At 42.6% G+C, this 22,956-nt stretch overlaps 1 protein-coding gene across 1 annotated transcript; it reads right to left on the bottom strand.

Moving 5' to 3' along the window:
* Nucleotides 1-565: 565 nt before the first annotated feature.
* CASC3 (CASC3 exon junction complex subunit) lies at nt 566-22,558 on the bottom strand. The gene is made up of 14 exons (XM_004450095.5): nt 22,246-22,558; nt 21,786-21,813; nt 21,396-21,433; nt 9,784-9,942; nt 9,544-9,695; nt 8,783-8,959; nt 7,458-8,143; nt 5,897-5,961; nt 5,303-5,417; nt 4,969-5,067; nt 4,519-4,733; nt 2,947-3,069; nt 2,733-2,796; nt 566-2,267 (listed from the first exon to the last, which is right to left on the bottom strand). The coding sequence occupies exons 1-13, from the start codon at nt 22,474-22,476 to the stop codon at nt 2,773-2,775; spliced, it is 2,112 nt and encodes a 703-aa protein (XP_004450152.4). The 5' UTR covers nt 22,477-22,558; the 3' UTR covers nt 566-2,267; nt 2,733-2,772.
* Nucleotides 22,559-22,956: the final 398 nt, after the last annotated feature.

Below are 22,956 nucleotides of genomic sequence, written 5' to 3'. Positions count from 1 at the left end.
AAGTGAACAGCACAAGCCACAGCTGATGGGTCTTCCAGTGCTCCCTCCCCTTTACTTATACTAAGATAGATAGGAGCCTCTCCTTTAGATCTTAGGAGAGATTGTCTTTGGTACTTGGTGCCAAATGTATTTACTTTTCGAGATGCTCCACGGGAGCGGCAAAGCTACCTATTCCTCTCCCTTGCCCATGATCTGGTACAGTTGTATTGCCATTTGGCGGCAGATGACCCCAGGAAACTTATTTGCCAAACACAAAGGCAGGCATGGGGAAAACTAGAAGTTCATGTGTGTGAACTACCAGCTTCTCATCTCAGTTTTTTCTGTCCCTGACACTTACATCTAAGGGACTCCATGATATCCTGGTGTTTATGTGGTAATACGGTTGGGAAAGAGAACTGGTGGGGAGTGCAGACATACTTATGGCCTCAGAGGAGTGTCTCACCTCTCTGGGCTCCCACTGTATAAGTCAGAGCTGGCTCAAACTGTGACTGTGTGGGGAATGAGAGAGTTGCTTTCCCTCCCTCCCAAATAAAGACCCATGCAAAACACTGGCAAGAGAGCCAAGTGTAGTCTAAATTTTATTATCTCCAAGTCACAATGCTGATCACAAATATGCACCTTTTAAAACAGTAACCAAAAAAACCCCAACGAACACATGGAGAAATCCTTGCAACTAAACACAGGGGCCAACAGAGACAACTGTCACAGTGTCTTAAGGTCTGGGAATCTGGGCATGCTGCCCACAAGCTTAAGGAGACAACTTTAGGTTTAAGGCAAAGGGAACAGCCTACAAAGGCACGACCACCAGTTAACCCTAAAAGAATCTCTTATTTCCTCCTTGGGGGTTACAACTTGAGCGCCTCTCCCCCTCTACCCCATCCCACCCCTGTGACAGAGTGGTTAGGCCAGCTGCCTAAAAGGAATAGAAACAGACAGTGACATTACTGACACAGCTACCTTCAGGTTCTGTAGCAGGGCAAGGACAGCAGCTAAATTACCCTTGGCAGACACAAGTGCTGCAGTAATGGGAATCTCTTCCACAGAGGCAGCAAGGGAAGTAGTTTAGTGCCATGGGTAGGAAGGAAAGAGGGGAAGAGCCCTTACCCAGATGATGACTGGTTTCCACAGGCCTTCAGCCCAGGTCTGGTATCTACTTTCTGCTTACAAGGACAGGAGCAAATTAAGGTAGCAACATCTATAACACATGTAGTAGGGAAGATATGGAGAAGAGCAATTGCAAAGGAAGGGTAGATTGCTTGCTGGTAATACTTGCCTCTAGAGAGATGCACTGGTCCACAGCAACTGAAAAGGTAGGAGGGATGGAAAGAAGAGAAGCAAGGCCGTCTAATTCCACTTACCTCAAAGACAGCCCTGAGGACTGTGTGAATACAAACCCCTAATCGTGAAGGGCTCTCACTCTACCCTCCCTTTCTCACAAAAGCACCAGGCTTGCCATCTCTTTCCACAGTAGAGAATTTGCCCTCCGTAGAGGACGTTAGCTCATCAAAATACAGGGACTGATGGAGACTCAGATTGCTAAAAGATTGTGTTGTAAAGGAGAGCTCCTACCCACCCACTTTGAGTTTTTCTCTACAGTGTGACACTGTGCAGACAGCTATGCTTCCACAGGATTAGAGGAGTTGAGAGTATAATATACTCAAGAATAACAAAGGCCAATCAACAGTGAAAGGCCAGCTCTTTGTTGATGTGGTAGGATAAGGTTGACCAGTACATTCTCAATTATCTGAGATGCAAAGAGAGCCAAAAGGAAACCCAGAGGAGCCAGAAAACCAGCAGAATGAGCTTGTTTCATGTAGAGACAGAGACAGAGAGAGAAAGGGCAAGAAACAGAGAAAACGAAAAGACTGAAAGAGTATTAATTTAAGAAAACCAAGTCAGGTTTTAGAAATTAGTATCTCAGAAAACAAAACAGAAAGGAGCTTCCCTGGGAGCAGAAGACACTCGAACTTCCTCGGAGAAGAGGAAGAAGAGCAAAAGACATGAGCTTCTAAATATAGACTCAGAGCTTGAGCTGCCTGGACCTCTCCTTCCCTGAGCTGAGCACAGCCAACCCAAGTCAAGAGTGGAGGTGGGAGGGAGTCCTCTTTTTTCTCCCTTTCTTCAACACAGCCTGTCTGCAAAGGAAGGTGGGGGTCCTCCTCCTTCAGCTGCCTGCTGGTGGAAACCACCCTTTATCTTCCAGGCTCCCATGGTAGTAGATAGCCAGTTGTATATCTCTTCTCTCCTGAGTTCTTACCTATGTTGTTCTGACAGGGATGGGGAAAAGAATCACCAAAGTGTTAGTGTACTTTTTGGACATTTACAGCTGTTTTTAGAAATTTAGAGATTTCTAAAGAATGTGTTTTCATGTGCCTAAAAAACAAAAACAATAGTAACAACAACAAAAACCCAAATGATCTTTTTCCTCTGTTCTTCAGAACTGGCTCTGCTGTTAACACCTCAAATTTAGATTCCCCCTCTCCTTGATCAAGTTGGACTGCCCCCTATATTTTGTCCTTCCCAAATGAAATTCTGGCAAGTTAACAATGGTTCCTACTTCAACCCTGCCCAGTGTATATGCAAAACAAAGAACTGGCAAATTTCATAACTCTTTAAGCCTGCCCACGATATCTCATGATTATATCTTAAAGCATTAATTAGGCAACTTTATTTGTTAAGTAAGCAAAAGCATTAGTTTTAAGATTAAGAGTCACAGTAAGTTATATACTTACTTTTATATGATGTTAGATTTAAAATATTCAGAAACTCAAATTAACTGGAGCCCCTGCTTACAACCTGAAAAAATAAAGTTGGAATCTGTTTTATTAGGTCATACAAAAGACTGTTTTCTACAGAAACACACCCAAGAGAAGAAAGAAATTCTCTAGGAAAAGGAAAGCCCACCAATGTAAGATGTGCCCTACCAATGGAAAGGGGGTCTCATACCTCAGGCGGTGGGGGCTTGATGGTGACTGGTTGGGGAGTCCTCCGAGGTGGGGAGGGCTTTGGCTGCACCTGCTGCTGGGCTGGGTTATAGTAGGTCACTCCTCCATAAACCTGTGATGGGGCCTGGGACCCCATAAACCAGGAGAAGAAAAAAAGGAACTAATTCATTCAAACTATGAGAGAGAACACTGAGGAATTTATAATTTAAAAAATCTCAACATTCCAAACGTTTCTGAATATACAAATTCAGTTATAAATTATGTATTGTCTGGGAATTTGATAGTTACATTGTTTTAGATAACTGGATTTTATACTGTGGTAGACATGCTGTTACCCTAGTACTGCACAGGTATAACTGAGCATCCTATTCCATCACAAGGATAACACAGGAGTGGTGCCACAAACTAGAGTCTACAATTCTCAGGTGTTTAGACTAGAGAGCATTAATGACATACTGTGTATGTGTAACAGCCACTCGTACTATTAGAGTCCTTAAAATTAAACTACTGGACATTATATATCCTGCCATAATCCACTGAACGTATACTGGGAAAGAGTGTAAACTACAATGTAAACTATAATCCAAGAGGTACAGCAGTGCTCCAAAATGTATTCACCAAATGCACTGAATGTACCACAATGATGAAAAACGTTGTTGATGTGGGAGGGGTGGGGTGGGGTGTGGGGTATATGGGAACTTTTTTTTTTTAATGTAATTTTTTTGTGATCTATGTATTTTTTTTTAAAAAGGCAAATAAAAAAAATTTTTTTTTAAATTAAACTATTGGGATTGCTGTAAATATTTTAAAGTACTGGAGGTGACTTTTTACCTGTTTATGAGAAGATTTTGAAAAGGCTTAAATTATTTCATAAACAATCTTTTAAATTTGATTTAACATAAAGCTGAAAATGCAGTAACAGGACAAAAACTGTTTAACAAGGCTGCCACTTAAAATATATCTTGGCTTTCACATATATAAATTTTATTCTTCAAACTGCAACAATAAAACCCTCTGCTCCTAAAATGTCTTAAGATGATATTCTATAATTCAGCATTGTTTTATTTTCTGTAATTTTGTATGCATATATATATATATACATGTATTTTTAAATCTCTAAGCTGGCCCCTTTTAAAATAAAAGTGACTAGTCATTTCTGCCTTAATGTATCACTATTATGTCTGGTTCCTACTTATTCAAAGTACTGACCAGCTTTCTCTAATTTCTATTATCAGCTGACAAATGGGGGAGGCTAAGCTAAATGGTGACACTCCAGATACCAGATGGTATCAACACATTGGGAGTTAAGCAGGCCAGGGGTATAGGGCTGAAGTACAATACAAACTTCTTTAAGCAACTGAATAAACAGCAGAATTGTCTGCCTATTATGCACCAAAACACTTGAATGATACCCCATTAAAGAAACTCAAGAGAATGACAAGCTGCATTTCCAGTTCTGGACCACCAAAAGGCGTCCTGGTGCCACATGCAAATCAGCAGCATTAAGATGTTCTCTCAAATTCCTTTAGCGTTCTCCCTGTACCCCACATTTCTGTCCAATTAGCCATCTCACCTGCGTATTAGGATATAGATGAGGAGGTGGTGGGGGAGGCAGTGCCCCTGGTGCATAAGGGTAACTGGGATTACCAAAGTTCATGACGCCCGGAGCAGAAAAGTAAGTAGGAGCAAGCAACTGCTGAGGTGGTGGCTGTCCAGGAGACATGGACACTGGTGGGGGATAAAGGCCTGGATTAGGCAGAGGCGCTGGTGTCTGGTGGGGATGTAAACCTGGACAAGAGGAAGATAAGAAAAATTGAAAGACGCTAGCACCTTTTCTATAGGATGGCCTGGCTGGACTGCTGAGCACAAATAGGCTCAGGATAGACCCAAGAGGAGTTTCTGTTGCCCAAGAAGCTAGGGTGGCCAGCCTCACATGCAAGCAGCACAAAGCTCAGGAGGATGGGGTTTATGAGGCCCACATCCTCATGTACTAGATGCATACAAGCAGAGACACAAAGCTTACCTGGGTGGGAAAGGTGCATTTCTGGCTGCACAATCATGCCCTGAGGAGGCAGTGGGGCAGGGCTGTCGCCATGGGTATAGATTGGTCCCTGGAACTGCACTGTAAGATATCACATTGGGACTCTCAGCCTCATTCTTCATAGAACATGGACAAATCTCCTTGGCCCCAAGCCCTTTAAAAGATGTTCTCAATTTTCCAAGTGAAGAAAACAGCAACCAGATAATGTTTGATAACCACCATGAGTGGTCAGAAGGGAAACACAGGAGGCTGGAGGCTTTTAGTTCACTTCACCCTGCCAAGAAAGGTACCCCAAAGGTAAAAAGAAAAAACTCACGTGGGTCATAGTAATGCCCCTCCATGATACTGATATGTACAGGAGGGGTGGGGGGCTCTGGCACAGGTCTTTGTCTCTGTGATGAGTAGCGTTTGGCTCGACCACCCTGGACGCCCTGAGATAAAGAAAAACACCTGAGCAACAAGACTTCCAGAGGGGTAATGCTCACATTAAGTTAAATCCTACCCTTCTTCAGGTACTTCAAAACAGCTGGTAAATGGGAGGTGTTTAATAAGTATTTTCAAAATGATTGAAAAATGAAAAATGAACAAAAACCATTGATGTTTGTTACTTTAACATAAACCTTCTTCCCTACATTCCCAAGATTCAAAATAAAAGAAATGTGGTAATCAACGAGAAAACTGACTTCAAGATTTTAACTTTCTGGCTCTCTCTGCCTAGAGGAGCCTACACTAAATCTCTGTATTTCTGTCCTTCTCTCCCATTTCTTAGCAAGCTCTGTTCTTTCCCCCTATCTTCCAGTAAATTCTTTTTACTGACCTTAAAAAAAAAAAAGATCTTAACTTTCCTAAAAGTAAATAAGCTGTAACATACAGTTCCTTCCCCTAGTCCATCCCTTTTCCCCTTCTGTACCATTTCTTCCATCCGGTTAAACTGAGGTGGAGGTCCTGCTCCCATGTGTATGTGGTTGGGCATACCTGTGATACACCAAGAAAAAAAAAGGGAAAAAAAAAAAAAAGGTCACTGTTGCAGAGGAGAGGGACACAAGTGGGACTCAAAGATGCCATCAAGAAAACATGTTGAGGAAACCAACAAGGGGAATAACTTTCTCCTTTTAAACTATCAAAATTCCTTTTAAACTATATGCTTCCTGTCAATATCAGCATTTGGAAATTGTTCTCCACTGCCTGCCACCTTAAAACAATAAAACCCCCGAATAGTCACATGAAACACAAAATGACTTCAGCAAGGAAACCCAAGTTCAGATTTCTTCCATCAAATACTTCTCTGTACAGAATTCCTGGGAAGCTATAATGAGCACATTACAGCATCAAACACACTGCAAAATCTAAGCCCAAAAGTTTCTAAACAGGAGAGGGATGTTTTTATTTTATAAATCTACTTGATTATACATTCTGGTCACAGAGGTCTGGGCTGGAAGTTTGGGAAGAGTCTTTTCTGGCTGAAAATGACTCAGAACAAGGAATGTTCTAGAGCAGGGGCTCCAAACAAGGGGTCCGTGAGCTTGAATTGAAATTAAAAAAACCTTTATTCTTATGGGCATGTGTTGGTATATTTAATAAGCATAGCGTGGACTTAGTAAGGGGTTTGTGGTTTTCACTGGCAAAGGGATCTATGAACAAAAAAGGTTAAGAACCCCTGTTCTAGAGATTATCTTCCTATGGGTAATGAGGAATAAGATAGCCAGAGATCAACTCCAGGTCAAGTTTTGACTACAGTGGTTTTGGTGTTCAAAAATCACCCACACCAGAGAAGGATGCTGAAATTCCCAGTCCAAATGAGGATGTCCAATCTTTTAAATTCGAGTTAGATTTCAGAAACTAAGGAAAAGATCCTTTAATCTATCTGGTTGGAGGAAGACAAAACAGAATGGGCAAAAGGGGTGGTAGGTAGATCCTAAGAACTATACTGCCTACTTGTAACAGCCTCTGGTTACTTAAATTTTAATTAGTCAAAAGATTAAAAGTTCAGTTCCTCTGTCACTCTAGCCATATTTCAAGTGTTCAAAAGCCACTGACTATTTCCATCATTGCAGAAAGTTCTACTGGGCAGACATACTCTGGAAGACTAAGGAATTTAGAGAGGCCTTCCTCTCAAAGAAATTAGAGAAGACCCTAATTCAGATTCAAATAAGTTTCTGCCTTCAAGAATTTAACCATTAGATCAACTAATTAAAACAATGCCTTCTTCTTCCAGCTTTTCTACAGAGAGTGGTAAAGGATACTGTACTCTGGAGCTCATATGGTTGACTGATCAGTTAATAGTAGGCAAAGAGGGAACAGTCTTGGGTAACAGATAAAACAGCTCTGGGGACTTAGCATGAATTTACCTATATTTTTCTCCCAGTTAACGAAAAGGTAGATATTTATCAGATACGCCAACCTTGAGAGACCAAAGCCCCATGCCTTAAACCTGAAGAGGCAAAGGGGAAAATGGCAGGTAGGGTACTTACCCCGAAGTTCTCGTGGTTGTAGAAATGAAGGCTGCCCTGGACTCCAATTCTGTTCTGTTATACTTAATTGTGCCACGTCTTGCTCAAGTCCACCTGTAGCAGAATCCACTGGAGCCTCCCAGTTCCCAGTCTTAGCAGGTGGAGGAGGGGTGGTTTCTGGGAGAGCTGGTGTTGGGGTCAGTCCCTCAGGCAGAGGGGGCATCTCCTCTGCAACCTTGACTGCATCTCCAGCTTTAGTTCTGGTTCTTCTTGCCCGGGAATATGATTTCTTTTCAATGGGCCTGTCAGGGGCTGGTGGTACAATATCAGGAGCAGGAGCTGGTGTCTCAGAGACTGCCTCTTGCTTCTCAGGACTGCCAAGTACTTGAACATCTGCTTCTGGAGATGGATCCCTCAAAGGAGTCTGTTCCAGGCGCCGTGACCGATAACTTGTCTCATGCTTAACAGTCTCACCAGATCGGCCACCATGCTGCCCACCAGTCTCCACAGACCTAAAACCAGCACGACCTTCCTTGAAACCCCCAGATCGAGAGTAATTCCTGGGTGCAGACATGCGGCCAGTTCCCGCAGCATTCCTGTTAATAAATGTCCTCGGTGGTAGGGTGCCCCCAGGACCCTGGTGGCGATGGGATCTGTTTGGTCGTTCACCAATCCAGTTTGGATCTCTTTGTGTGGGACTCCCAAACCTAAAAGAAATGAGTGGAGAAAGTGTTAAGGATAAAATAACAAAAGGGACCACTAGAGATATAAACTGTGGGTTAGGGAGACTTCCCCTATCTCTCATCCATTTAATTACTGGCTGGAATGACATTTTAAAAAGCAGGGGATGGGAAGAGGATTTGGCCCAATGGATAGGGCGTCCGCCTACCACATGGGAGGTCCAAGGTTCAAACCCAGGGCCTCCTGACCCATGTGATGAGCTGGCCCACGCACAGTGCTGATGTGCGCAAGGAGTACTGTGCCACGCAGGGGTGTCCCCCATGTAAGGGAGCCCCAAGTGCAAGGAGCATGCCCTGTAAGGAAAGCCGCCCAGCCCAAAAAAAGTGCAGCCTGCTCAGGAATGGCGCCACACACACAGAGAGAGCTGACGCAGCAAGATGATGCAACGAAACGAGACACAGATTCCAGGTGCCCCTGACAAGAATACAAGTGGGCACAGAAGAACACACAGTGAATGGACACAGAGAGCAGACAACTGGGGGGGGGGGCGGGGAAGGGGGGAGAGAAATAAAAAAATTTTAAAAATAAATAAATAAATAAATTTAAAAAAGCAGGGGAGTTCTTTCTAAAAAATATCAATGGTCTAGGCTCCAAAATTTCCTCACCTGGGTTTCCGGATTCTTCGGGGTTTGATGTCGTCAGGATTGTGAGCTGAGCGAATGTCATAGCCATAAAGAGCAATGAGCTCCTGTCGGGACTTTGGGGCCTGTTCATCCTCTCGAAACTTGTCATGTTCCCAGCGACCCTCATCCTTCCACAGTTTTCGCTGACGTCCCTTGGGTCTGGACAAAACCAAGAAAAACTATTTTAGGTTGGGACAATCTGACAAGTAGAGATGTTCATGAAACAAACAGGGCTGGGGAGGGAGACAGCAGGAACCCTATGTAATCTCCATCTTCCCAGATTATTAAAAATAGGCAAACCAAAAGCAAGAGTGAATCACAGCACCTCAGGGCCTGCTAGGCTCAAATGGAACAAGAATAGAAATTAGGAAAGACATCACTTCAAACCACTGGATACCTCTGAAATATGTCCTCTTTCCTGTAAGGCAGCCTATGCAAATAATTCCTGTTTCAGAGGCTTGAGCCTCAGATTAAGAAAGGCAATGGGAAGTGTGACGATTAAGAAAGCAGGAGTTCTGGAGACAGACTGCTGGGGCTGGATCCCAACATCTCCATCAAGAGCTACAAATATTCTAAGCCTCATTTTCTTCATTTGTACCAAATAGATAATCATAATACTATCTCAAAATGTTACTGTGAGTAGTAAATAAGATAAAACGGGTAAAGGATTCAGTATGGTGCCTAGCATATAGGAAGCACTAAATGCGTGCTAGATAACAGCAGCAGCAACAAGTGGCTATTACCTGACTTCCTCCTCCTGAGTTTGCCCTCGAAGATCATGCTCAAAGAAGAGCCCCTTTCGGGGTATATATGCTGGATTCTTCCGATCTTCATCATCATCCAAATGTTTAGGGCCTTTTTTACCCACTTTGTTCTCCACAGGCTCTGTACTCTCCTGGAGGAAAGATAAAGGACTCCTTACTCCCTACAAAATTGAGAGTCCGTATACTAGCCCCAAATGGAAGCTTTTGGTGGCTACTGACCTGCCCATCCCCACTCTGTCTCTCTCCAGTCACAGTGCCTTTTGTGTCAGGCTTTTCTTCTCCCTTCTCTTCTTTTGTTGAAGAATTAACAGCATCATTGGCTTCTGATTTCAGCTCCACTTTGGAGTTTTCCTCTTCACTGTATTCCCCTTCTTCACCCTAAAAATAAGTTTCTGGGTCAACTGTGGAGGTAAGACCTGAATGGTGCATTTTTATATTTCATTACCCAAGGAAACATTTTCTGACAAATTTTTACTAAAACTTAAGAATTAAAAACATACATATCAATATTCTTACTCAAATTTCTAGGAGCTAGGGCTACTACTGAAAATGACACATTAGAGTATACATATATTTATATACTTATATACATACATAGGCATATATATCTCCATATAGCTTTTCTTTCTTTTTTTTTTTAAGATTTATTTATTTTATTTAATCTCCCCCCCTCCCCCGGTTGTCTGTTCTTGGTGTCGATTTGCTGCGTCTTGTTTCTTTGTCGGCTTCTGTTGTCCGCTTCTGTTGTCGTCAGCGGCACGGGAAGTGTGGGCAGCGCCATTCCTGGGCAGGCTGCTCTTTCTTTTCACGCTGGGCGGCTTTCCTCACAGGCGCACTCCTTGCGCGTGGGGCTTCCCCACGCGGGGGACACCCTTGCGTGGCACGGCACTCCTTGCGCGCATCAGCACTGCGCATGGGCCAGCTCCACACAGGTCAAGGAGGCCCGGGGTTTGAACCGCGGACCTCCCATATGGTAGACGGACGCCCTAACACTTGGGCCAAAGTCCGTTTCCCTCCATATAGCTTTTTTAGGAAAATATTCAAGAACTGTTAACAGCAACTTCTGGGCAAGGGGTCCTGGAGGTATGGGTGGAAGGGAGACTTTACAGTGCCTGGCACAGAGAGTTTAATCTTTGTTGATAATTTTTCTCCCTGTCGATGAGTGATCTCTTAAACATACAGTACCTAAGACCTACACTCAGATCTATGTTGGGAATTATCAAACTGGCTCTAGAGGAAGGATTCACAGCCTTTACAGATTATGTGTATCCCTTTTTAGGATTTAATACTTTTATGATCCTCATAGTAGTCCAGTACTGTATCCACTGAGAAAACATAATGACAAACTATTTTACATTCACTAACACCTTAAAACAAATTTTACTTATTTACATGTATTCAAAAATAGCAGTACATATAGGTGGGAGACATTAATTCTATCTATAGACAATGAGAGGTGAGCTAGTGGATTTGCAAACTCCTTGAAATAACTCCATGATTTAGCAAGCCTTCAACTTGGGATATACTGGCTTATACTTTTGATTTCTATGACATGAATACTAAAATGTCTTTGATAAGATTTCTGCATTTCCTGCAGCATGAGGACCCCCTCATTTTAGATCTGGAAAACCTTGGAGAACTTGTACAAACATGCATCTTACAAATGAAAAAAAATTTAAAGCCCAAATGCTCTCTCCTCTACACCATCTTCTTCCCCCTTTAGCCACATCAAATTTGAATAATAAGGCTCAGACAGAAAAGTGCTGGGCCTATCTATACAGAAGAGGGTCATTAGGTCATCCTCTAAATAGAAGCCACTGGAAAGAGTGTTTCCAGTGTAGCTAATTCTAAGTGAGGAAAAGGAATAACTAAGGCTTATAAGGGGACTGGCTTTAGGATAGGGTTATGTTCATCTCCTTGTCCTCCCAGGTACTGGAACTAAAGAGGGAGGGCTACAGAGGGGATTTAGAAATCTGTGAAGACACAAAGAAATTGGTTCAAGGAAAGGTGGTCTAGTCCCCATTGCTGGGTTAACATGTCAAGTGTACACTACTCTCTTACTCTTCTATTGGGTCTGACAGCTGACCTAAACTAGACTGCCATCTTAGATCTCCAGATTTGGGCTGGTCCCAAGAATTTATGGTCAGACATTTAATGCGAGATTCCTGATTAAATGAGAGGCTCTTGAACTCTAAGTTTTTGTACTTTCCAGTGTTCTTCAAGTGGAGTTGTGCCTATTTGGCCCAAACAATCCAATTTATTCTTTCTCACTATTCTTTTCTGCTTAGCATGTGGATATTTTGGGTTAAGATTCCCAGAAAGGTGACACTTGTATGAAACCCAGAGAATTGAAGGAGAATGCTTGACAACACACCCTTACTATGAGATTCAAGCCTTTACCTACAACTTTTTTTTTTTAATTAGAGAAGTTGTGAGCTTACAAAACAATCATGCAAAGTGTGCAGAATTCCTGTACATCACTCCTCCACCAAAACTTTACATTGTTGTGAAACATGTTATAGATTACAATAGAACATAATCAGACTATTACCACTAACTATGGTCCATAGCATACACTTGGTATATTTTTTCCATACACTTCCTTTTATTAACACTATGTATTAGTACTGTACATTTGTTATAGTTCACGAGAGAACCTTCTCATATTTATACTACTGTTAACCACAGTTCATCTTCCACCACATGGTTCTGTTGTACAATTCTGTGCCTTGTACATTCTATCCAAAGTGCACACTCAGTGGCTCTCACTTTCATCACAGAGTTCTGCAACCTACAGCTTTTTAATAACCAAACAACTTTGATTCTTCCTATTCCCCTCAATTAAATGAAGTTTTCCCTCCTTCTGAGATGGGGATGGGTGGGCGGGTAATCATTCAGTTCTTTCCTCGATCCTGTGCTGCCTGCAGGTTTCAAAGCAGAGATATTACAAGAATCTCGATGTGTGTGTGATGTGACCTTGATTCACTACCCACCCCACACTAACTGAATCTAAACATCTTAAAATAGTATCAGCATGATTAACGAGGGAACTTTGTTTTATGCTCTCTGTCCTCTAGTGTGTGGTGGAATTGTCAAATGAGGCAACTCTTTTATTCCAAATGAGAAACTAATTTTGTTTGTAAGGCAGGACAGAAAGATACAAACAGCACAGCGCTGAGGAGACTCCAAATCAGAGTGAAAGCCTAGTTTAACTGAATTCAAGGTGCTGCCCTAGGTCACACTGCTATGGCTCAAGGCTGTAATCGAAATCCTTTTCCACAGTAGATAAACTCCCCTACCTTATCCATCACTTCAATGAACTCTTCCTAGCTCTGAAGCCTAGCTCTCCACTGAAGAAAGTACTTCTCTTGCAAAATTCTTACATGGAAATTTTAGCCTATTCTTCCACTCTCCACATATTTTAGAGTAAGTAGGCTTAGCGTCTTGCTCATTTTCATTGTGTCCTCGAGATCTAATTCTTCCAGCCTCCTTAAACCCCTGCTCCTCTGAGGTTCATTATCACCTGGCTATACTTCTATGACTCGGCCTGGGCTCAGCTGTCATTGACTTAAGACTTTAGCATTGAACTCACAGTTCAGTCATGGTAAAACTAAAATTTTTAATCCAACTATTTCCATGGCCACACTCCAGACCACAGTCTTACCTAGAAATGTTGGATATGTGTATATATATATTTAAAATAAACCTGCTCCATTTTCAGAACCTTAAACACCATAGTCCTTGATCAAAACTGCCTATCAAAGAAAAAAAACAAAACTGCCTATCATTCCTGTACTCACTCAGTTACTCTCCTTATCCTTTCACCTTTAAGACATTCACTCCCTTAACCCTGCTACCTTCTATCAATCAGCGCTTTCCCCCCTTTACTTTCCTTTCTCTCTAGTGTAGACTCCACAGCTCATTCATTTCAATCACTAATGATAGCACCCTCAATTCTACTGTCACTCCCATGTGCCCAGGTCTGAATCATCTCCAATGTCTCCTTTCTCTAGGTCTATAACCAGGTTACTAACCACTGATAAAGGAGTTTAAAAAAAAAAAAATCATACAACTTGACAGATCAGTGCCACCTCCAATTTTAACAGTCTGGCAATCCTTTAAAAATTTCCCTACTTAGTTCCTGTCCCATTTACCCTAACAATTAACTACTCAAACATCCTCTCTCACAATTGCTACCCTGTCCCTCCACCAATGCCCCTTTTTGAAGATGTTTTTCCTTCTATTTCACAAAGAAAACAAAACAAAGAAGGAACTACCAACTTCCTCCTAACATACTTTGCCTTACCACCCATCCTTTCTTCCTCTTTATAATTACCGTGGAAGATGTTTCCCTTCACCTTGTCTGGTTCCTATTTTTCCTCATGTACTTAGTGAAGAATGTCAGTCTACTTATTATCTATATCTTTAAGCATACTCAGGACTCTCCCAATTTTAAAAAAACAATAACTAAACTGTCTCTTGACCCCATAGACTTCTCTCCAGCTACTGTCTCTCTAGCCTCCCCTTCATAGCCAAGTTTCTCTCTTTTTTTTTTTAATTTTTAAAATTTATTTCTCTCCCCTTCAACCGCCCCCCACCAGTTGTCTGCTCTCTGTGTTCATTCACTGTGTGTTCTGTGTCCGCTTGTATTCTTGTCAGTGGCACCAGGATTGGTGACCGTTTCGTTGCATCATCTTGCTGCGTCAGCTCTCCGTGTGTGCGGCGCCACTTCTGGGCAGGCTGCGCGTTTTTTGCGCTGGGTGGCTCTCCTTAAGGGGCGCACTCCTTGCGCATGGGGCTCCCCTACGCAGGGGAGATCCCTGCGTGGCATGGCGCTCCTTGCACGCATCAACACTGTGCGTGGGCCAACTCACCACACGGGTCAGGAGGCCCTGGGTTTGAACCTTGGACCTCTCATGTGGTAGGTGGATGCCCTATTCATTGGGCCAAATCCACTTCCCCCAAGTTTCTCTTAAAAAAAAAAAAAAAAAAGTTGTCTTGGAGGATTCTGGGGAAATAGCAGCAGCAGTTTCTGAAATCTTTTCAAATCCCCAGATGAAAAGAAAAGAGCTTCTAGAGAGCAAAACCAGAAGCCTCTGGGCAACATTTATAACAAAACTAGGTTACAAGGTAATCCCCTAAGCTCCAAAATAGAAGCAGGTAAGAACAAAGCACAAACCACCAGCCACAAGACTCATATTGGTATCAGAGTGGGAGAAATCAGAGAGAAACAAATGGATCGAGAACAAGAGAAACCAAAAATGATAAAAAGGTATTCACTGGAAATCCCAGCGGGGAAAACTGAAAGCAGCAGCTCAAATTAGGAGGGGTTTTGTCATCTCCAGTAGTACGTGAATGTTAAGGTGCCTGTGGTAAGAAGATATGAATGAGCTAGAACAGTCTAACCCCTCTGATCTCTTGAAACTGATCTGGCACCAAGCTTCCCTTCTAGGGCAGGGTCCCATACTGAAAAGAAACTGCTGAAAGAATAATCAAATTGACCAGGAAGAGACAACAGGAATGAAGGAAAGAGAAGGTCCAGAAAAAGGGGAGAGGAACAAATGCAGGAAACCCTAGAAAGCAAGCATAGCAGTTTGGTATTATTTATGAATTCCAAAAAGGATTATGTTTATAAACTAGTCAATTCCTTGGATATGATACCTTTTGATTGTATTAAATCCAAAGTTTTACATTTACTTGATTAAATCAAGATTAGGGGAAGCGGATGTGGCTTAACTGATAGAACTTCTGCCTACCAGGTGGAAGGACCTGGGTTCAATCCCTGGGGCCTCCTGGTGAAAAAGGAGAGAAAGTATGCCCACGTGGCAAGCCAGTGCCCGCCTGAGTGCCTGCATGGTGAGCTAGGGCCCCATGCGAGTCACAAAGGAAGATAATGACGCATCAAAAGAGAGACAAGGGGAGGGTCAAGGTGAAACATAGCAGAAACCAGGAACTGAGGTGGCACAATTGCCAGGGAACCTCTCTCCCCATCATAGGTCTCCAGGATCGAGTCCTGGGGAATCCTAGAGGAGAGAAAATGAGAAGAGAAGACCACACGGACAGCCAAAACAGCAGGGCGGGAGGAGGAGAAGGGGGGGAAATAAATAAATTTTTAAAAATCAAGATTAGGGCTTTGATTCAACCATGTCAGTATGGTATAACTCAGGGTTGAGTCCCTGTGGCCTATGTAAATGGACACACACAGAAGATACACAGAGAAAGGGAGCTCCATAGATATGGAGGAGGAGAGAACTTGGTCATTTCAGTCCTGCCATGTGACAGAAAGAAGGCTCAAACAACCAAACCCTCTGGGAGAGGTGAGCCATTTGCCTGATAGTTTCCAGTTGAAGAGACAAGAGTCCTGAGCAACTGAGAAGGACCAGAAAGAAACAAGACCTCCAGTCCAGATGGACCCACAGAACCTTAAGAGGAAGAGGAAGGCCGAGTCTTCTCAGAGATTGGCAAACCATCTTGCTTTCACAAGTGACAACAGACTTTGGGTGAGAAAGAAAAGTACCTCTTACGGTACTTGAGTTGGACTCTTTAGGGTCTTGAAACTGTAAGCTTTTACCCCCAAATAAATACTCCTTATAAAAGACAAAGATTTCTGATACTTTGCATCAGAACCCCCTTGGCTAACTAATACAGCAAACCACCTTATTTTGAACACTGCAGGAAAACAAAAGAGGGAGGCTCTATGAAGTTAGAAAAAGCTACTCTGAACCACGATCCCTGCTAAAAGTTCAGGAAAACTAATTGTACATGAAAATGAACAACAGAAAAGTATAGAGGTCAAATCCCATATAAACGTATAAGGAAAAAAAAAAGTAGAATAGCAGTCCTACAGACAATGAAAGTATGCCAGGAAAACAAGCATGTCATTTCAAAAATTGTAACTTTAGTTTTAAAATGTGCTGAAAGAAGAAAAAAAAATTTTTTTTTTTGAGGTACTGGGACTAGGGATTGAACCCAGGACCTCACACGTGGGAAGCCAGTGCTCAACACTGAGCCACACTGGCTCCCCTGAGTTGGTTTCTTTCTTTATTTTGCTTGTTGTTTTGTTCTTATTTCTAGGAGGCACCAGGCCCGAACCCAGGACGCCCCATGTGGGAAGCAGGCACTTAATTGCTAGAGCCATATGCATTCCCCTAAGAAAATTACATGAGGCATGAAAGAATATCAATCAGAGTTTTAAAAGTCAAGAGCTGATGTGGCTCAGTGCCAGCTTCCCACATATGAGTTTCCAGTACCTCAAAAAAAAAAAATCAGATATGAAGTCTAACTAGAAGAAATGCAAGAGTATATAAACACAACAAATAATGCCTTAAGAGAATAAAAAGTGAAAAGGAGGAAACTAATTAAAAATCAGAAAGAAATGAAGAAAGAAATAATCAAAGGATTAGAAAGAAAGGGTCAAATATGAAAGCCAAGCAAATAAGATCTGGATAACAGAAGTTCCATAACATCCTGGAGGGCATACCACAGATGTGGGAACAAACTCTAATAAAATCCTAATAAAATTTCTGGGCTTTAGAGAAAAAAATCCTTTAGCCATCTAGACAAAAATAGCAAGTGGCTTTTAGGGGAAAAAAATATTAGACGATCATCATTCAGTTATATTTTTTTTAGAATTTTTAAATTTTTTTCATCATTCAGTTTTGTTCAATAAAAAATATTTGGTTCACATTGTCTTTCCCTCAACCTGGAAATACCAATTTGTAGGAAATACAAAGGACTGAGTAATACATTGAACTGTACCATGAGTATGTCGACATAAAATCTCATCAATGCATAAACTATAAGGAAAAGAAAGGGATAGAAGATGAAGATGTAGACTAAGAGACTTAAAAGATGGATCAAATTTTAAGAAATGGATGAAACTAAACTGTATTGTCTAGGTATACACAGTTGGTAACTAATAAGAAATGCAAGAAAAGGATTATGATAAGTCAGGATATCAAATCCTTCTCTCTAATTTAGACCAGCGCTTTCCAGTAGAACTTTCTGGATGATGGAAATGTTATCTGTGCTGTCCAGTACTGTAGCCACTAGACATACATGGCTATCACTTGACATGTGGATGGTGCAACTAGGGAACTGACATTTTAATTTAAGCTTAATTTAAAGTTAAACAGCCAGTCGAATTACTGTGATTAGTAATGGAAGAAATTGTAGCACTGATGTGGAGAAAATGGCCACGGTAGCTGCTGATGGTAGGGAGAGGGAAGAAGAGATATGATGTGGGGGCATTTTCAGGATTTGGAGTTGTCCTGGGTGGTGCTGCAGGGACAGATGCTGGACACTGTGTGTCCTGCCATGGCTCACTGGGTGGACTGGGGGATAGTATAGACTACAATGTAGACCACTGTTCATATGGTGCAGCAGTGCTCCAAAATGTATTCACCAGGTGCAGTGAATGTGCCACGATGATGGAAGAGGTTGTTGATGTGGGAGGAGTGGGGTGAAGGTGGTGGGGGGTATACTGGGACCTTATATTTTTAGAATGTTAACATTTAAAAGAAAATAAAGAAGAAAAAATAAATTAAAAAAAAAATTAAATAGCCATATGTGGCTGGTGGCTACTCTACTGGACAGGGCAAATTTAGTCCTCTCTCCTTAATTTCAAAAGATACATACTAGACATTTTCACTTGAAAATCCCAGGTTCCTTGATCTCAAAACATCCAAAACATAACCTTCCGATAATCTCCTATGGTCCCAGTCTTGGTGAATAACACCATTCTTCAACCTATACGTCCCTTTGACTCCTTAATTCAGACACCACATTAAATCAACCAAGAGGTCGCTAGTACCACCTAAATACTAATATCTCTTAAATGTGGCCATGTCTTGCCAGTCCCAGTGCCATGTCCCTTCTTCCTTTAGGCACCAGCATCATGTCCAATCAATTCTAACAACTTAACAGCTCTCCTTGCCTCCAAGTCTTGCCTCTCTCCATAATTCATTCCCCACACTTAAACATTCAGTGTCCTTTCTTTGCTTGCCATTAGGATAACATTCGAACTCCTTTACATACAGAATGGTGAGCCACTATAAATTCACAATAACCAAACCTCACTAATATTCCATATTACCTGACAGTCTTTCCAATGTTCCCATTCTTGGGTGACTAATACAAACATTCTCCACCTCCAAATCCCTTATCTCTTTTACTCTTTGCACATTTCACCAACTACGTCACGTCAGAGAAAATAAAAGCCATCTTGTCAATCACATACATCCTATCAATTCCATAGCCTAAGTAACTTTAAAAAAATTTTTTTAAATTTATTTTTTAAACAAATCAATTTTACTGATATGTTTTAATAAAGCATATAGTTCATTCAAAGTTCACAATCAGTGGTGTTTGGTATAATCACCTAATTGTGCATTCATCACTTCAATCATTATTATAATAACAATAAAAACAAACAAAAAAGAAAATTCTTCACCTCTCAATCTCTCTATGGTTTCCCTGTTGTACATAGCTGCTACTTTTGGCTATTTATGCATAAATAACTTTCAATTCTACTTCCATTTTCTCTGCTTATCTCAAGCAACAGCTTTTTAAACTAGCTTCTCTGTCTCTAATCTTGGCCCCTTCAGATCAATTCTCCTCATTGCAAAATATTATAAATAATTTTACTGTGCATAAAACATCAACCTGGGGTCTTTTAAAATATAAATGTCTGAGTCTCACTCCCCATCCCCAGAGATTGTTTCAGTGGGGTTTGGCCAACCAGATTTCTGATACAGATGATCCCTAGATCCAGTAAACATTGCTCTAAAATTTAAGTCTAATCACATCCTATATTCGTTAAAAACAAAACAAAACCCTTTTATAGGGAAACGGACTTTGGCCCAGTGGTTAGGGCGTCCGTCTACCACATGGGAGGCCCGCGGTTCAAGCCCCGGGTCTCCGTGTGGAGCTGGCCCAGGCACAGTGCTGATGCGCGCAAGGAGTGTTGTGCCACACAGGGGTGTCCCCCGCGTAGGGGAGCCCCACGCGCAAGGAGTGCACCCATAAGGAGAGCCGCCCAGCGCGAAGGAGGGAGCAGCCTGCTGAGGAATGGCGCCGCCCCCACTTCCCGTGCCGCTGACGACAACAGAAGCGGACAAAGAAACAAGACGCAGCAAAAAGACACAGAAAACAGACAACTGGGGGAGGGGAGGGGAATTAAATAAATAAAAATAAATAAATAAATCTTAAAAACAACAACAACAACAACCCTTTTATAGTTTTCTACCTCCTTAAAATAAAATCCAAATATTTTTTGATCTGGCTTACAAGGTACCTTAAAATTTGGTCTCACTCATATCTTACGACCCCGACCCCTCTCATACCCGCTTACAATCCAGTCATACTAAACTTCATTTCCCTTAACTCGCCATGCAGGCCATCTCTTCTAGATTTTCTTCTCACAGTATTCCCTCATCTTAGAAAACTGTCTGGCTAACTCCTACTCATTCTTCAAGTCTCGGTTTAAACATCCCACCTTAGGAGTGCTTCCAAACACCCTAAACTGAGTGAGCTGCTCCTGCTATGTGCTCCCAAAGCACCTGAACTTTTCCATGTCATGGCACTTATGAAACATTATAATTACTTGCTTAACTGTTTTCTACCTCTGACCCAGAATGTAAACTCCAGGAGAACTATGTCTGGCTTTTTATCCCAGAGCCTAGTACAGTTCACAGGAGATTACTTAATAAAAGAGAAGGAATAAGTAAGAACCTTGGTGATCTGGCCCCTGGTCACCAATTCGCCTTTATTTCTGCCACCCACCTGTCCTAACTACACCACACTACTCTTCTCTCCTGACTTTGGGCTTTCTTACCTGTTGTTCTCTCTGCCTAGAACACATTTTGTCTAACTAACTCCAAACGATCTTGCAGGTCTTAAATCTTTCCTGACTGCCTAATATGAATTCAGTCCCCAGCCATAACACTCTACTTAATCCTGTCACCAAGTCCTAAGATTGCCTGAATATTTGTTGGACTTCCTTACTAAACAGTAAGCTCCCTAAAGATAGGAACTGTTATGGTGTTATCTCCAAGGTTTAACAGAAAATCTACTAAGTTGTAGTAACAGTTCTATAAAACTTACTGAATTTATCTTTGATCCATGATCCAAATGCCCCCTGTATATAACCTTACCACCAAAATATGACCCTGAAGACCCTACTCAAGAACCCCAGGAAACAAACAGCCATTCAAATAACATTTCAAGGAGTGTACCCAATATTTTTTAAAGAGGAACCAGGTATTGAACCCAGGACCCAGTACATGAGAAGTAGGCACTCAACCACTGAGCTACATCCGCTCCCCATTTACCCAATTTTAAAAAGGTAAGCTCACAAAAGCCTGCTTTAGGGAAACTGACTTTTTTCCTAAAGATTGATGGAGAAAATCCCATCTATAAACTGAGGGATGCTTTTGGCACAACCACTCAGCAATCTTGCCCTTTTGAGTCTTCAGTTTTTTCAGCTGGAAAAAACTTCCAGCTGGCTTTTCTACCTAGGTAGCAGCATGAAGTGAACTGTCAAACTTCTTGTGGAGGTCTTCAGGATATTCTCATTGTCTTCTTTAGGACCGTCTTTTCTTCATACAGGGAGAGAAGCCAACTACTAATGACGTGTAACAATGTGGCTTGAAAAGGCCTGCCTCAAGCTTCCCTTACTCTATTAACTTTTGTTACAGTTTTTCAGATGCACAAATGAACAAAGAAGAAAGTAATAACAAGTAGGTCATGGTACTTCTGCAGTCTAGTGTATACATGTGTTTAAAATACATCTTCCAATCTATACCCTAAGAAAAAAAATCTATTACACTCACTTCTGAGTCTTCTGCACTTTCATAATCTGAGAGAACAGCTGAAAGAAAAGAGAAAAGTGTGAAGAAAATGCAACAGAAATCATTATAATTACATTTCTTGACTGCTTATTGTATGTCAGGATAAGATCTTCATTTAATTCTGAGATAAACCTATGAGATGGATAAAATTATAGTCTCCATTTTACAGATGGGGAAACCGTCTCAGAGACGTGACCTATCCAAGATCAGACTGCTAAAACTTATGCTCGTTAACCACCATGCTACAAAAGAGCCACTTGTTGTGCCCTTCCCCAAACCCATAATTGTCTGAGAGAATATTAATGGTTGGAAATAAGTGACCTGAGTTTATGTGCAAAAAACTCTTGTCATGGGGTAAAAGATGATACTCACCATCCCCCTCGATGCCATCTTCACTCTCCTGAAGGAAAAAAAAAAAAAGACACGGATTAGTCCGTGATTTCCAGAGGGCGGGGAGCTCAATTAAGAAATGTGGGTGGAGTGCTGAAACTCAAAACAAAATGGTTGAAAAGAGAAACGGGGAAAGGTGCTATCTTTAACAAGTAGCATCCAAAAGAGGTTCGTTCTCTTTGCTTCCAGCCCCACTTTGTGAATCAACATCCGCTTTTCATCTGCAGTGGCTCTGCCCTTCTCCCAGAAACCCCAACTACTCCTGTTCCTTTGGAGCTTGGATGCAAACCCGCAGTGGGGTAACTCTCTTGAACGCACCATACCCCACTATCTGCCATCGACTCCCAATTTCCCATCACCTCCACTCCGCCCCGCCCGTCGCCCCGCCCGCCCCCACGCCAGGCCCCTGGGCCTTCTGCCCGCCGCGCCCGCTCGCACTCACACACTCCGACTCCTCAGCGCTCTTGGCACCCCCGCTCTCCACCCGTCGCAAATGGAGGGCCCCGGCTCGGCCTCCGCGCTGGGAAGGCAGAGAACCACTGCCACCGCCTCCAGCACTACCGCTGCAGCTCCCGCCGCCCCGCGCCGGGGAGCCGCCGCTGTCTGAGCCCGAAGCGCCTGACTCCTCGTCCTCCGTGTCCTGCGAAGCGCGCTGCCGCCGCCGGTCCGCCATCTTACGGAGAACGGCCGCCGCCGGCCAGCTCTTACATATCGCGCCCGTCGCAGGGGCCGCTGGGAGGCATGAGAGCAGTCCCAGCATGCTTCACTTGCGGCGCTAGTCGCCCTGCTTGTTGGGGAGGGCCGCCGCTGGGGGCGGTACCGGCGTCCTGCGGCACGTTCGCCGGCGAGCGGCATTACGTTTGTCAGTGACATCCAGGGGCTGATGCGGCTCCCTACTGCCCTGGGCAGGCACCCGGCGAGGGGAACTGGACTCGGGCTTCCTCACTGGGTTTACCTTCCGGCCATCTTGGGCTTTCCGAGCGGAAGGCGTCTACCTGTCATAGCTTCACTTCAGTATTGGGGTTTTCTGTTTCCATTACTCGTTTCTACCTTTGAAGCACATTTACTGCATTCGTTTGCTGGGTAAAATCATAAACAAGGTAAACCGAAAGCCGTTATTGCTGCGTCAGATTTGCCATACTATTTTAAACCA

Source organism: Dasypus novemcinctus, chromosome 21 (assembly GCF_030445035.2).
Source record: "Dasypus novemcinctus isolate mDasNov1 chromosome 21, mDasNov1.1.hap2, whole genome shotgun sequence".
NCBI lineage: Eukaryota > Metazoa > Chordata > Mammalia > Cingulata > Dasypodidae > Dasypus > Dasypus novemcinctus.
This window is presented reverse-complemented; position numbering and strand designations above follow the sequence as displayed.

Coding starts and splice junctions, on each gene's coding strand:
- CASC3 (XM_004450095.5), bottom strand. CDS start 22,476: ATGGCGGACCGGCGGCGGCAGCGCGCTTCGCAGGACACGGAGGACGAG. Junction 5,962..7,457: donor ACAACCACGAGAACTTCGGG/GTAAGTACCCTA, acceptor GGTGTATCACAG/GTATGCCCAACCACATACAC. Junction 2,797..2,946: donor TCAAGCCCCCACCGCCTGAG/GTATGAGACCCC, acceptor TTATTTTTTCAG/GTTGTAAGCAGGGGCTCCAG.